General features: G+C 43.4%; 1 protein-coding gene across 3 annotated transcripts in view; it reads right to left on the reverse strand.

Moving 5' to 3' along the window:
• AGBL1 (ATP/GTP binding protein like 1) overlaps positions 1-12,377 on the reverse strand; it is a 730,233-nt gene that overhangs the window by 349,308 nt on the left and 368,548 nt on the right. For all 3 annotated transcript variants that reach the window (XM_032342085.1, XM_032342083.1, XM_032342084.1), the window contains exon 19: positions 5,446-5,575. In XM_032342085.1, the coding sequence (XP_032197976.1) occupies positions 5,446-5,575 (130 nt within the window). The remainder of the gene's footprint in view (positions 1-5,445; positions 5,576-12,377) is intronic.

The following is a 12,377-nucleotide window of genomic DNA, read 5'->3' on the forward strand; positions in this document are numbered from 1 at the left end:
CACTTCTGAGGCATAAAGTGGAAATAAATAGTGAGTATAGTGTATCTTGAGGCCTGGGGGAACTCAGGTTTTAGGAAAAGACATGCCATACATTTCTGCAATCTCCTTTTGTGTCTCTTAGAAGAAGCTGATTAACTAAAAACATATGCCGGAGGGACAGAATAAGACCAGGAAAATCATTTAAGTAGCTAAAAATTCTGTTCCACTGGGCCCCAGAGAAAGATAAAACCAAAATATGCCCACCCCGTCCCTTGGCAGAAGGCGGCCTAGTTTGTATAAGTTGTAAATGGAAATCAATGAGCTCTTCAAAGAGCACTGAAATCCCTTTACCAGCACGCACTCCTATAGTGAGATCCAGGAGGGAAGAATCGATACTGCTCCTAATTCCAAAGCCCAGATTCTTCACAGGGACACAGGGCCAGGCCAGCTGCAACACAGAAGCCTAGAAGAGGCTGTTGGCCTGCCTTCTTGGGAGCCTGAGGGAGACTCACAGCTTTCTTCCAATCCCCCTAGCCATGTCCACACCTCTTTGTGGGGACCTCCCCAAAGAGGAACAGATTCAGTGTCTCCTACTAGCTGATAGTGGTGGAGTCTGTTCTTTGGGTTTTTCTGCTGGCATGCCTTGTCCTTTGGCTGGACATTTCTGACTCATAAATAGATCTTTCTCCTACAGCCTTTCCACTCTGCTCTGTGCATGCCTGCATGTTGGTCTGCCTCATTTTGGGCAGGTCCCTTTGTCTCCTAGCTGTGCTTCAAACCTCTGTGACTATGCTCTGATTTGTTTCTCTTTAATTTTCTGTATTTATGTAAATATGTGCCTACAGTGACATGCACAGACCGTGAATGACTTTTCAGTCAATGAGTTTGGGTGTAAGTGACTCTTTAATTGAGATATAGAACATTTGTACTCAAAAGTCCCCCTGGACTCCATTATTGGATCCCTTGCTAGAGGCAACCAACATTCTGATTCCTCGATCTTGAACTTTACATAAGTAGAAACAGAGGAGTGTATACCCCCTAGTGTCTATCCTATGTCACTCAACATGCTTCTGAAGTCCGTCTATTATTGCATGTGCCAGCAGCTCATTACTGCTGGGTTCTGTCTTGTTTATTTCTTACTGAATAGTATTCCAATGTATGAGCATACTCTTATTCACTATGCTTCTGAGTTTTGGATCCAACACCTGGAACAGAATTTTTGACCCTCTCTCATAAATTAGAGACAGAAAATCGGGCTCAACAAAATGGGAAAGAGACTATAATGACAGGGTCATATCAAACGAATCTACGCCAAGTAGTAATAAGAAGTGTTCCTTCCTTTGCCCCTTGCAATCACCCCAACTGCAGAAAACTTGTCAGAACACCAGTTTCACAAGGAAGAACATCTAAGAGATCACAGGCAGTCCTGTTGACCCTCTGGGAAAAGACTATTATATTTCTGTACTTAATGTAATACAAACAAACAAACAAACAAACAAAAACTCTTATTAAACCTTCAAGTGCAGCTTAAGTGGCATCTCTCCTCTCTGGTTTTTCCATAACCTTGAGAGAAGATGACTCAACCCCTTATTTGTGTTCCTACAACAACTCACATGGAGTTTTGTTGCAGTTTTTACCATTTTGTACTTCTTGGTTCTTTGCAGACCTGACTTTCTAACAAAGTAAACTACAGAAACCACCTTCCCCCCTTTTTGTGTGCAAAAAAAGGGCCATCTTTTTCCTTTCTGGTGATTATACACACTTGCTGTAGAAGAATGGACACATGGATGACTGCCCAGATGGATGGGTGGGTGGATGGGTGAATGGGTGTGTGGATGAGTGGATGAATGAATGAATGGACGGATGGGTGGGTGGGTGGATAGGTGGATGAGTAGGTCAATGGCTAGATGGGTGAATGGGTGTATGGATGAGTGGATGAATGAATGAATTAATGAATGGATGGGTGGATGGATGGGTGGATGAGTAGATCAATGGCTGGATGAGTGGATGGATGGGTGAATGGGTATATGGACGGATAGATGGATGTGTGGATGAATGAGTGGATGGGTGGATGAGTAGATGCATGAATGGATGGATGGATAGATGGATGGGTGGATGGGTGGATGGATGGATGGATGAAACAATATGTAAATACTGCCATACTGTCTACAAACTCAATGATCTGTCTGGTCTTCAGCAACCCCTGGCAGTATCAGGATACTTCTTTCTCTCACTATCTCACATTCTCATTGGTTCTGGGAGTTCAAATTATTCTACTTACCAACAGGCAAATGTCCAAGTACCACCTACAGGTTATATCTCCTAGCCACCAGAAGTAGCTTCCTGATACTTTCGTTCCTATGAGCTAGAGGTTGGACAGAGTCAGTTAATCTAAACCACGTAGCCCAAGAGCCAATCTGGACACCATGGTTAAGTTTCTGTGTCCAGGACAGGTCTGGCTCTAGTAAGAATGGCACTGCTTCTGCTGTCAGCAGGCGGCTGGTTAAATACAGCCTCACAGGGAACTAAAAGGTGATGTTGAGCCCATTAGAGAGTTTTGTAACACTGTGAATAGCATTTAGTACTCAGCTGTTTCTCACCCACCTCTCAGATGCTCCCAGCAGGAAACAAGTCTGTAGCTGTCATGTTTACAGTTAATTAATGTTTATTTATATTTTTTAAACAAGGCATTCACCTGTCGCGCTTTAAAATAAATGTTCTGCTCTTCAATTAGAGGTTGTCAGAGTAGAGAAGAATCCTGTTTGTTATGGGTTGAATGCGTGTATATTTAAATGTGTATCAGGTAAGGACCTCTTTCCCTGTAATCTCTCTTCTCACAGAGGCTAAGTTTTCTTTTCTCGGAGAACACATCCTTCCCAGGCCTTGATTGTAAGATTGGTGTTCTGCTATACAGGCCATGACCTTGCTTCTAGAGGGTAGACAACATAGATTATAATGTCTCCTTAGATGGGGTGGCGAGAATTAGCATGAAAATACTGCACACTGCACAGTGTAGAACACGGATTTTAAAGGAGAAAGGACATTGTTACATTGGCTGTTCTCTTTGTAGTCAAGTATTGCCTCAAACCTTGAACATTGCCAAGAAAGGTCTGGCTCCTGAGAGATCACTCGAACACTCTTAGAATAGTCTTCTAGACAAGACTGTCTTCTTTACCAGGACCTTGGGTCATGCCGATGGTTGATGCTGACAGTATAATCTATGGTGAAGGTCTTGGGCCATAATGTGTCAGTTTGGCCTCTAAAGGGGCTGGAGACAGAGTAACTAAGATCAGCCATGTGGGGTTATTACTATAACTGAGCCCCAGTAAAAATCCTGAACATCAAAGCTCAGATGAACTTTCCTGGTTGGCAATACTCTCTATGTTACCACACATCACTGCTGAATTAAGGTTTGTCCATACAGCTCCACAGGGAGCAGATGCCTAGAAACCTACCATTGTCTCTCCTGGATTCTGCCCTATGCACTCTTTACCTTTGCTGCTTTTAATCTGTATCCCTTCACCATAATAAACTATAATTATAAGCACAGCAGCTATTCTGAGTTCTGTTTGTCCTGGGGGATCAGTGAACCAGAGGATAGTCTTGGGGACCCTCTCTCAGAGAGTATGTGATAAAGATAGACTGGGTTCCAGGGTAGAAAACAGGTCAGAACTGAATGCCAACTCTGCCATATACCTCCTGATGATCTCAGGAAAATCACTTGACCCCTTAGTCTTTTTGAGACTATAGTAAGAATCTATACTAGATACTCACCAAATATTTCAATAAATATTCACTGAACGTGCCACCATTTTAATCACATAGTGTATGTTCAGACAGTGGTTAATGGGAGAGGTGATTGTTTGGCCCATCTGTGGGCTTCCCCATACTATTTTATGTTCTTTGGTTAGACAAGCACTTGAAGTCTGGACATATGCCCCCTCGATACTTTTGCAGAGAATACATTCACAGTTTGTAGCTGATAAATTATTGTTCTTAGACTGTTAACTTGGCTGTCATTGCTTCCTTCCTTATCCTAAGCATAGGCCTCTGGTTCCAAATACACACCTTCATCAATTGATGATGAAATTACAACCTGTTAAGTCCATCATCAATTGAAAATATCATACACTGAAAATGTATTTAATACACCTAACCTACCAAACACAGCTTAGCCTCCCCTCCCCCCAGCACTCAGGACACTTACATTAGCACACAGTCGGGTGAAATCATCTAACGCAAGGCCTATTTTATAATAAAGGGCTGATTATCTCATGTAATTTATTGAACACTATACTGAAACTGAACAACAGAATGGCTGCATGGGTACCGAAATGTGGTACCGGTAGAGGCTGCTCATCCTCCTGATCATGTGGCTGGCTGGGAGCTATGGCTTGCTGCCGCTGCCCAGCAGCACAACAGAGGATCAAACCATGTGCCTCTTGCCTGGGAAAAGACCAAAGGTCAAAATATAAAAAATGGTTCCTACTGAACGTGAATCAGCTTCACTTGATAGTAAAGAAAAAAAGAAAAATCCTAAGTGGGAACCATCAGTAAGTGGGGGGGGGGGGGGGTGGACGATCCGTCATGTTTTCTCTCAATTGTACAGTTGCTAAACCCGACACATAAAAGTACCTGGGACAGTGCCAGGATCATCTCTGGAACAGAGTGAGTACTACTTGAATATGAATATGAACATCGAGAGCATTTCTTTCAAACACTACTTATTAGATACATATTCTTTGTTGACCAATAACTTAAAACCCAGAAAAATAAAGACATAGAAAATGGGATAAAATGCAATTTTTGTACACCTCTTACAAACGGGTGTTGAACCAATGTTTTCCACTATTGTGGATTAAATTGTGTCCCCCCCCTCCAAAAAATAAAAAGCATGTTGAAGCTCTATTCTCAGTGCCTGTGAATGGGACCTTATTTAGAGACAAGTCTTTGAAGAGGAAATCGAGTTCAGAAGAGGCCCTACTCACTGTGGTGGCCCCTAATGAAGTCACCCCAATCCAGTGACTGCTGTCTTATGAGAAGAGGGAAGTCTGTACACAGACACGCACACACACACACACACACACACACAGGATGGCAGAAGGTTGAGACTGGCTGCCACAAGCCAAGGGATACTCGGGACCCCCAGCAATCAGCTGAAGCCAGGAATAGGCATGGAGGGTTTTTCCTAGAGCCTTTGGAGATATCATGGCTGGCTTATGTCCTGATCTTAGATGTCTAGCTTCCAGAAAAGTGAGAGAATGTGTTTCTGTTCTGCTTCAAGGTACTCAGTCTGTGGTGCTTTATTATGGCAGCCCTAGGAAATGAATACATCCCCCCATTAAAGCCTGTCACACATAGGTCTTTGGCTTGTATCCGGGTTTCTTTCCTTGACAGAAAGTAAGCTTCCTCGTGAAAGATGGAAGGAACCAGCCAAGAGTGTGGAGGCAGAAGGAAGTGACTCACCCTGGGACTTCGGCCAACACTGCTCAGGTAGTACAGGAGCCCTTTGGCGTGGTAGATCGTTGGCTGGAGACGAGCGCTGGGAGAGAGCCACTGTCTGTTCAAATCCTCCCCTTTCAGTGAGCATCTGTGGCTGCGGGAACAAACAAGGAGCAAATAAATACTCGTCGAGAAGAAAATAACTCGAGAAAATAGAGCTCGACAAGACAAACTAATGAATCCCGCGTCCCTCTGACTTCTGCCCAATTGGCATCCATTGCAGATGTCCAGAAAGCTGCGGATCTGTCATTCAAGCTCCCCAGGGGTTGGGATTATTCCCAGGCCCCAAAAAGAAATGGGAGCCATATTTGACTTGCTACTGGGTTATCGCCGTTTCAGGACAAAGTTTGGGTAATGATAGTTCCCCGTTACATGCATCTACAGAGAATGAGTTCGATAAATTTTTCTGGGCTCTGGGACCTTCAATTCTACAAATAATTAAGTTGAGCTCAAACTGTCACGCCGGGTGCGTTATATACACTATTTCCGGCTGGTCCAATAAGTCTGCCAGGTAGATAGTACTGCATCCCAGTGAAGAGACTAGAATTTCAAAATGATTACAAAAATGGCCCAAGATCACATAATTAAGAGCTAGGCTGAATATCCAGGGCTGTTTGCCTCTGAGAAAGCATACAGCTCTTTCTCCCATCTTATCCATACAGGTGACGCTGCACACTTGACCTTTACCCAGAGAGCCCGAGTATCTTTTGCGAAGACATCATGACACATGAGCCGAGTCATCCATCCCCTCCTTTGGGAAACGGAGATGTCCACACTGGAAAGCATCAAGTCACTTTACAAAGTCGACGCAGCTCGTTATGAGAGCGCGGCCGGTGATTCAGGGGGAAGCCAAGACGCTGAGCTGTCAGGTCATCCAAAAAAAGAGATGCTCTGAAATGACCAAGTGCAGCCAGCCCAAGCTCGGGGAGGCCCCCAGTAGGCCTGCGACGATGCTATTTACTCAGGAGAGCTAATAGGAGAGACACCACGAATGGAGGGGAGGCAGCCCGGCATCCCCCTCCCCCTTCCCCCACGCCCAGGCCACATCTCCTGCAGCCCTAGTCCTTCCGCACATCAGGTCTTTCCAACAGGTCACAGATCCCTCAGAGCAACCCTGTCCGCTGTCCCTTTGCCAGGCCACTCCCTTCTGCTCCTATTAGTTACAAGACCTGCCAGAGTTCCCCTTAATCAGAGTTTCTCATAAACCACTCTGGGCAGGGTTTTACTGTTATTTAGTTATTTTTACCTCTCTTTCCTTGGACGGTGAGCCTCCTGGGGGCCGGAACAGTGCTTTGTTACCATCACAACCCTAATATAGTAACTGCCAAAATCAGTATTCGGTAAATAATTTGGAAGGAATAAATGCACTAGCACTTAAATATAGAACCAGATACGTTTTCTGTGTTTTTTTTTTTTAATCACTATTTTCAATAAATCTTGGAGGTGGAAGGAAAAAGGTTCAGCCTCCTTCTTTCACCACTTTCTCATCTTCGTGTTTCTGAAATTATCTTTAAATATTAGTTTCTTGGTGCTTGTCAGCCTCCTCTTACAGATCGCTAGAAACTAAAAATCTTTAGATTAATCATTTATCCTGATCTCACCATTAAAATATTTTGACTTGAGAAATAGTAGGTTTTTTTCACCTTCTTTTGTGATTTTTTTGTCCTTTTCTTGCTATTTTTTTCTCCCTCCCTCTTTTTAATAGCAATGGCATCTAGAAATAGGGTTTATCTGTTCTGCCTGGCGACCAGGGATGGAGGTAAAACATAAAGGAGATCTTGAACAGTGATAGCAGCGGAAAGAAGCAGTCGTCCCAGACTTGGTCCTGAGCGTATTTGCTGTGAATTTCTTTTCTCAAATCAAGGTACTCGCAGGCACAACATCCCTGAGCCCTGGGATACGAACCGCTCTGTGATTCTCCTTGCCTTGACCTGGTTTCTCATCAACACTGGGGATTTGTGTTTTTACTTAGTAACATCAAAAGTGATGAAATCAGTAAGACCCTTTAAAAGCACTTCCATCTGTATAAATGAAAATGCAGGCAATGCATATATCCAGTAGCCATCACTTCCATGTCAACTCTCTCTTTCCATGTGCTCCTTGGAGAACATGTGTGGGGACAATGACTCCATGGAGAACATGTGTGCGGACAATGACTCTGTGGAGAACATGTGTGGGGACAATGTCTACATGAGAAAATGCTCACAGCAAAAGTAGAAAAAAGTAAAGCTTGTGTTGCAGTCACAATAAGCCCTGGATTAGGGTTAAGAGGACGACTCCCAACTCACAGTCCTATCGCTGGATATGGGATTTGGGATTCTCTTTGAGAGTCAACAGCCTCATAGGCAAAAAATATAAAAATATGTGTAGCCCACTTCCCCGAATTATGCTGAAGATCAAATGAAATGATATTTCCATGGGGAAATATCTACAGAACTCTCTCTCTACCCGTGCCTCTCTTTAGGTCATGCCCATACCTATATCCATGTGCACATCCCCATCTCTATCTAAATTTACATCTTTGTCCCCATCTAGAAGGCTCAGGGATGCACAGCAACACATGAGCAATGTTCATTGGTTGCTCACCTCACCCTAATTTTTTTTCATTATGTAGAATAATGAAGGAGCTCTATGCAGGTTGATTGGAAGAGATCCTATTGGCTAGGAACCCCAAACAAGAGGCTGTGGTCCAATGACCAGCTCACTTGAGCAGACTTAGAGGTGGAAGCTATGAGACTAAAAAGAAAAGAATCAATCTAAGAAAAAAATTTCTGAGGCAGTAACAATGTAAATTTTTAATTGGACTTCAGGCTGTTAAACAGTGCAGAGGGGGCTGGTGGATGGCATCTGAGATTATCTAATTATGTGGATTTGGAGAAATGACCCATGTAAGATGGAGGAAAGCCATCATCTTTGGGTAAATTTTATTGTGCAGGGTATGGAGAGAGCGATGCATTCATTCCCTTTGTACCCATAGGTTGTGGGGATTTGGAAGCCCATGTGTTTGTATTTGTACTCAGGGCTCTCTGCGTGGCTATGATTTGGAGAGTATCTCTGGGTCTGCCTATTGCTACAGCAGTCCCTGTATCTATGCAAGCGCAGATTATCACAATATGTACTACACGTAACTTGAGTGCTTTTCCTTTTAAAGCAAATCCATTTGCTTCCAATCTCCAAATCCATTTGGCATTTTGTGTTAATAATATCAGAGATTCATGCAGTCAGAGAAACTGCCGCTGTTCTTCCCAGAGATTTGTTTTAAGCATTTGAAGATGAAACGTACCCAATCTTATTATCTACTGTAGCGTTTCTGAAATGACAGCTGCTCCCACTATGTGGAGAGAATTAGCAGATGGGCAGCTATGACTGGCTGGCAATAAATTCAGTGCCTCTAATTTCTGAAAAGGGGTCATCCCTCAAATAGAGTTTAAAGTCCTGCTTTGCTTATAAGAATAAAAGAGTGAGCATTGCTACTTTTTTTCTCCATTGAAAACTGCAAACTTACAGAGGAAAAAGAAAAAGAAAAAAAAAAAAAAGAAGAAACACTTCTTTCTGGTTTTAATAGGTGACGCTAATTGATCCAACAAGTCTTCCCTATATTTAAAGCTTTAGTTTAACTACAGTCTAGTTTAAGACAATGCTCATATGCACTGAACATGCTAGAGCTTGGGTGAAAAACCATCTGGTTTGTCCAGGAACGTTGCAGTTTTAGCTCTGAAAATGCTACCTCCCAGAGAACCCCTCAGTTTCCGGAAAACTGGAGCAGTTGGTCCCCTCAAAGCCAGATCTCAAATTCTGAAAGGTGTTTCCAAGGTAGGATGTGGGCCAAATTTTGCCCTGTTTCACACTGACTTTGAATGTTTTAGGTGGGATGTGTACCTTCCCACCAGCCTGCCTGTTTCTACCACTTACTGCTTTTACATACATGTTCGGCACCTGTTTTTTCAGGCATTAACATCCTGTGTCCAGGAAGTCTTAAACCTGTGGTGCTTGGTAGGCCATACTTTTTCCTATGGGGGAGAAAAAGATCCAAAAAAGGCCTCCGATCTCCTGAAAATATGGTCAAACACAAGCATCTCAGCTGAAGCTATTCAATAGGGAATCAGGGCGCCTGGGTGGCTCAGTGGGTTCTCTACCTTTGGCTCAGGTCATGGTCTCAGGGTCCTGGAATTGAGCCCCGCAACAGGCTCTCTGCTCAGCGGGGAGTCTGTTTCTTTCTCTCTCTCTGCTGCCTCTCTGCCTCCTTGTGATCTCTCTCTGTCAAATAAATAAATAAAATCTTTAAAAATATAAATAAATAAATAAATAAACAGGGAACCAGTGGCAGTAGTCCTAAGAGGTCACTGATTGGGAGCATGGTACCCCAGATAAAGAATGGTCTCAAAAGTCAAACAACCAAAAGGCAAATGACGTCACTAGAATTCATTCTTTTAACATTAATTACATATTTTCCTATGTGCTAAGAATAGGGATCACCCTGGCCAGAGACAGGGAAACAAGTAATATAGCTAAGAGTCTTGACTGAACAACCAGGACCCCTAGTACAAAGAAAGGACCACAAGTCAGAGAGAAGGAGCAAAAGCAATTCTCTTCTTAAATGAGAATCTATCTAACTTCGGTCAGACATAAAATGATTCAAAAATCCCTCAACCATCCGTGACTGATAAATGGAGAGACGGGGCCCATCAGACTGAATGAATGACGTCTGGCTTGATCATCTCCATGGCCCCCAGCAGAGCCAGCTCCGAAGTCTGAAGAGAAGCCGTGTGTTGGAGACTTAGCAAACATCTTCACCATTCCCTGCACATCCGAGTAACAGGAGGCAGCATGGATGCAAGAGGAGAATATTTATAAAGGTAAAGAGACGCATGGAAGCTTCAGGAATAAGGCAGAACAGCATGAGGCACTATCAGCCAGACACTGCACCCAGAGCTTTCTAAATAAACGCTGCTTGGCTAGAGAAAAAGGGAAAACCAACGGCAGCTTCATCTGAAGAATATGGTTGCTGTGAAGCTGTAGACGATCAGAGTTGCCAAGGACATGTTAGCATAGGGTATTTTTTTTGTCATGCAAAATGCTCAGAGTCAACAATCCAGAGAGCAGGAGAACAGAAGAGACTAAACCCAGGTGTGCCTCAACACCTCCGACACCCAGCAGTGCATCCCTAAAGGTCTGACCATCCCAGAGCCGAGGCACAGGAGAACTTGAAGTCTCCAAAAGATGGGCCAGGTGAACTGACCTGGGTTCAAATGTCAACTTCTTCAAGAAGAAAGTTATGCACAGTCGACCCTTGAACCTACGTTAGTCCAAATCCAAACCAGTTGGGTCTTTTTGTCCTTGTTTCTCCAAGTACGGTCACCAACCTGGGAGCTTGTTAGAGATGCAGAAATTTGGGTCCTACCCCAGAATCTGCATTTTAACAAGACCCCCCCCCAAGGAATCTGTAGGCATACTTAGTGTGAGAAGCAGTGTTTTCTACCAAAACTTGAGGAAAGAAAGAAAATTAACACTCACATGGAACTCAGGTATGTTATAAAGGTCTACAATGCCCACAATTTCAGGAACCTGGATCACATGCTAGCATCTCACCAGGAGCTGCCCCAGCCCCAAAAGTCTGGATGCACCTCCCCCCACCACTCCACTTTCCCCGGTCTTGTATCACTTTCACATGATTTCATTTGCAAACCAATACAGAATTAAAATGAAAATGTGTTTTCTCTAGCTTATTTTGACAAGTCTGGTTTCATAATACCATTCAAACACCCAATGGAACAATTTAAAAGGTAACAAGGGAAGGACAAGTTCAGCTGAAATCAGACCAGGGTAGGGGCACCTGTGTGGGTCAGTCAGTTAAGCTTCCAACTCTCGATTTCAGCTCAGGTCATAATCTCCGCACAAAGCAGAGTCTGCTTGAGATTCTCTCTCCCTCTCTCCTTCTGCGCCTCCCCCTACTTACTGCACATGCAGGCATGTTCTCTAAATACATAAATAGATAGATAAATAATCTTTTTTTAAAAATTTTAAAAAATATGAGGGGCGCCTGGGTGGCTCAGTGGATTAAGCCGCTGCCTTCGGCTCGGGTCGTGATCTCAGTGTCCTGGGATCGAGCCCCGCATCGGGCTCTTTGCTCAGCGGGAGCCTGCTTCTCTCTCTCTCTCTCTCTGCCTGACTCTCCGCCGACTTGTGATCTCTCTGTCAAATAAATAAATAAAATCTTTAAAAAAAAAAAAAATTTTTAAAAATATGAAATCATACCAAATTAAGGGGTGGGCCAGACTGGCAAACAGAGTGAGCCTCATAATATCACTTGTCTAAATCAAGAATAGATAACCAGGGGCGCCTGGGTGGCTCAGTGGATGAAAGCCTCTGCCTTTGGCTTGGGTCATAATCCCAGGCTCCTGGGATCGAGCCCCTCTGCTCAGCAGGGAGCCTGCTTCTCTGCCTTTGTGATCTCTCTCTGTCAAATAAATAATAATCTTTAAAAAAAAAAAAAGAATAGATAACCAGTTAATTCACTTATCTACACAGCATTTGATCCCATATACAAGTGATTCCATAAAAATAGGTATCACTCCCACTGAAACAGTTAATACCAAGGTTGAGGTTTCTAAAGCTGTGTCTTGATATCAAGTATCTGGGAAGGGTTTGTCAAACACATGCACATCAACAGCAAACCTTAGCCTCTGCCAACAGTTCTGAGACCAGCGGACCAACAACCCCCGGAATTCACCTATTACAACTGGCTCGCCTTTTGGACCACATCACATTACTTAACAGGTGTGAGTAAGAAGGATTTCTTTAATTTCTGAGATTTAAAATCCATTAACAGTCTTTGCCAAAAGGTTTCAGAGTGGGAAATTATAAAAGAAAAAAATTTAAAAACCAAGAACTAATGA

This window comes from Mustela erminea, chromosome 5 (assembly GCF_009829155.1).
Source record: "Mustela erminea isolate mMusErm1 chromosome 5, mMusErm1.Pri, whole genome shotgun sequence".
NCBI lineage: Eukaryota > Metazoa > Chordata > Mammalia > Carnivora > Mustelidae > Mustela > Mustela erminea.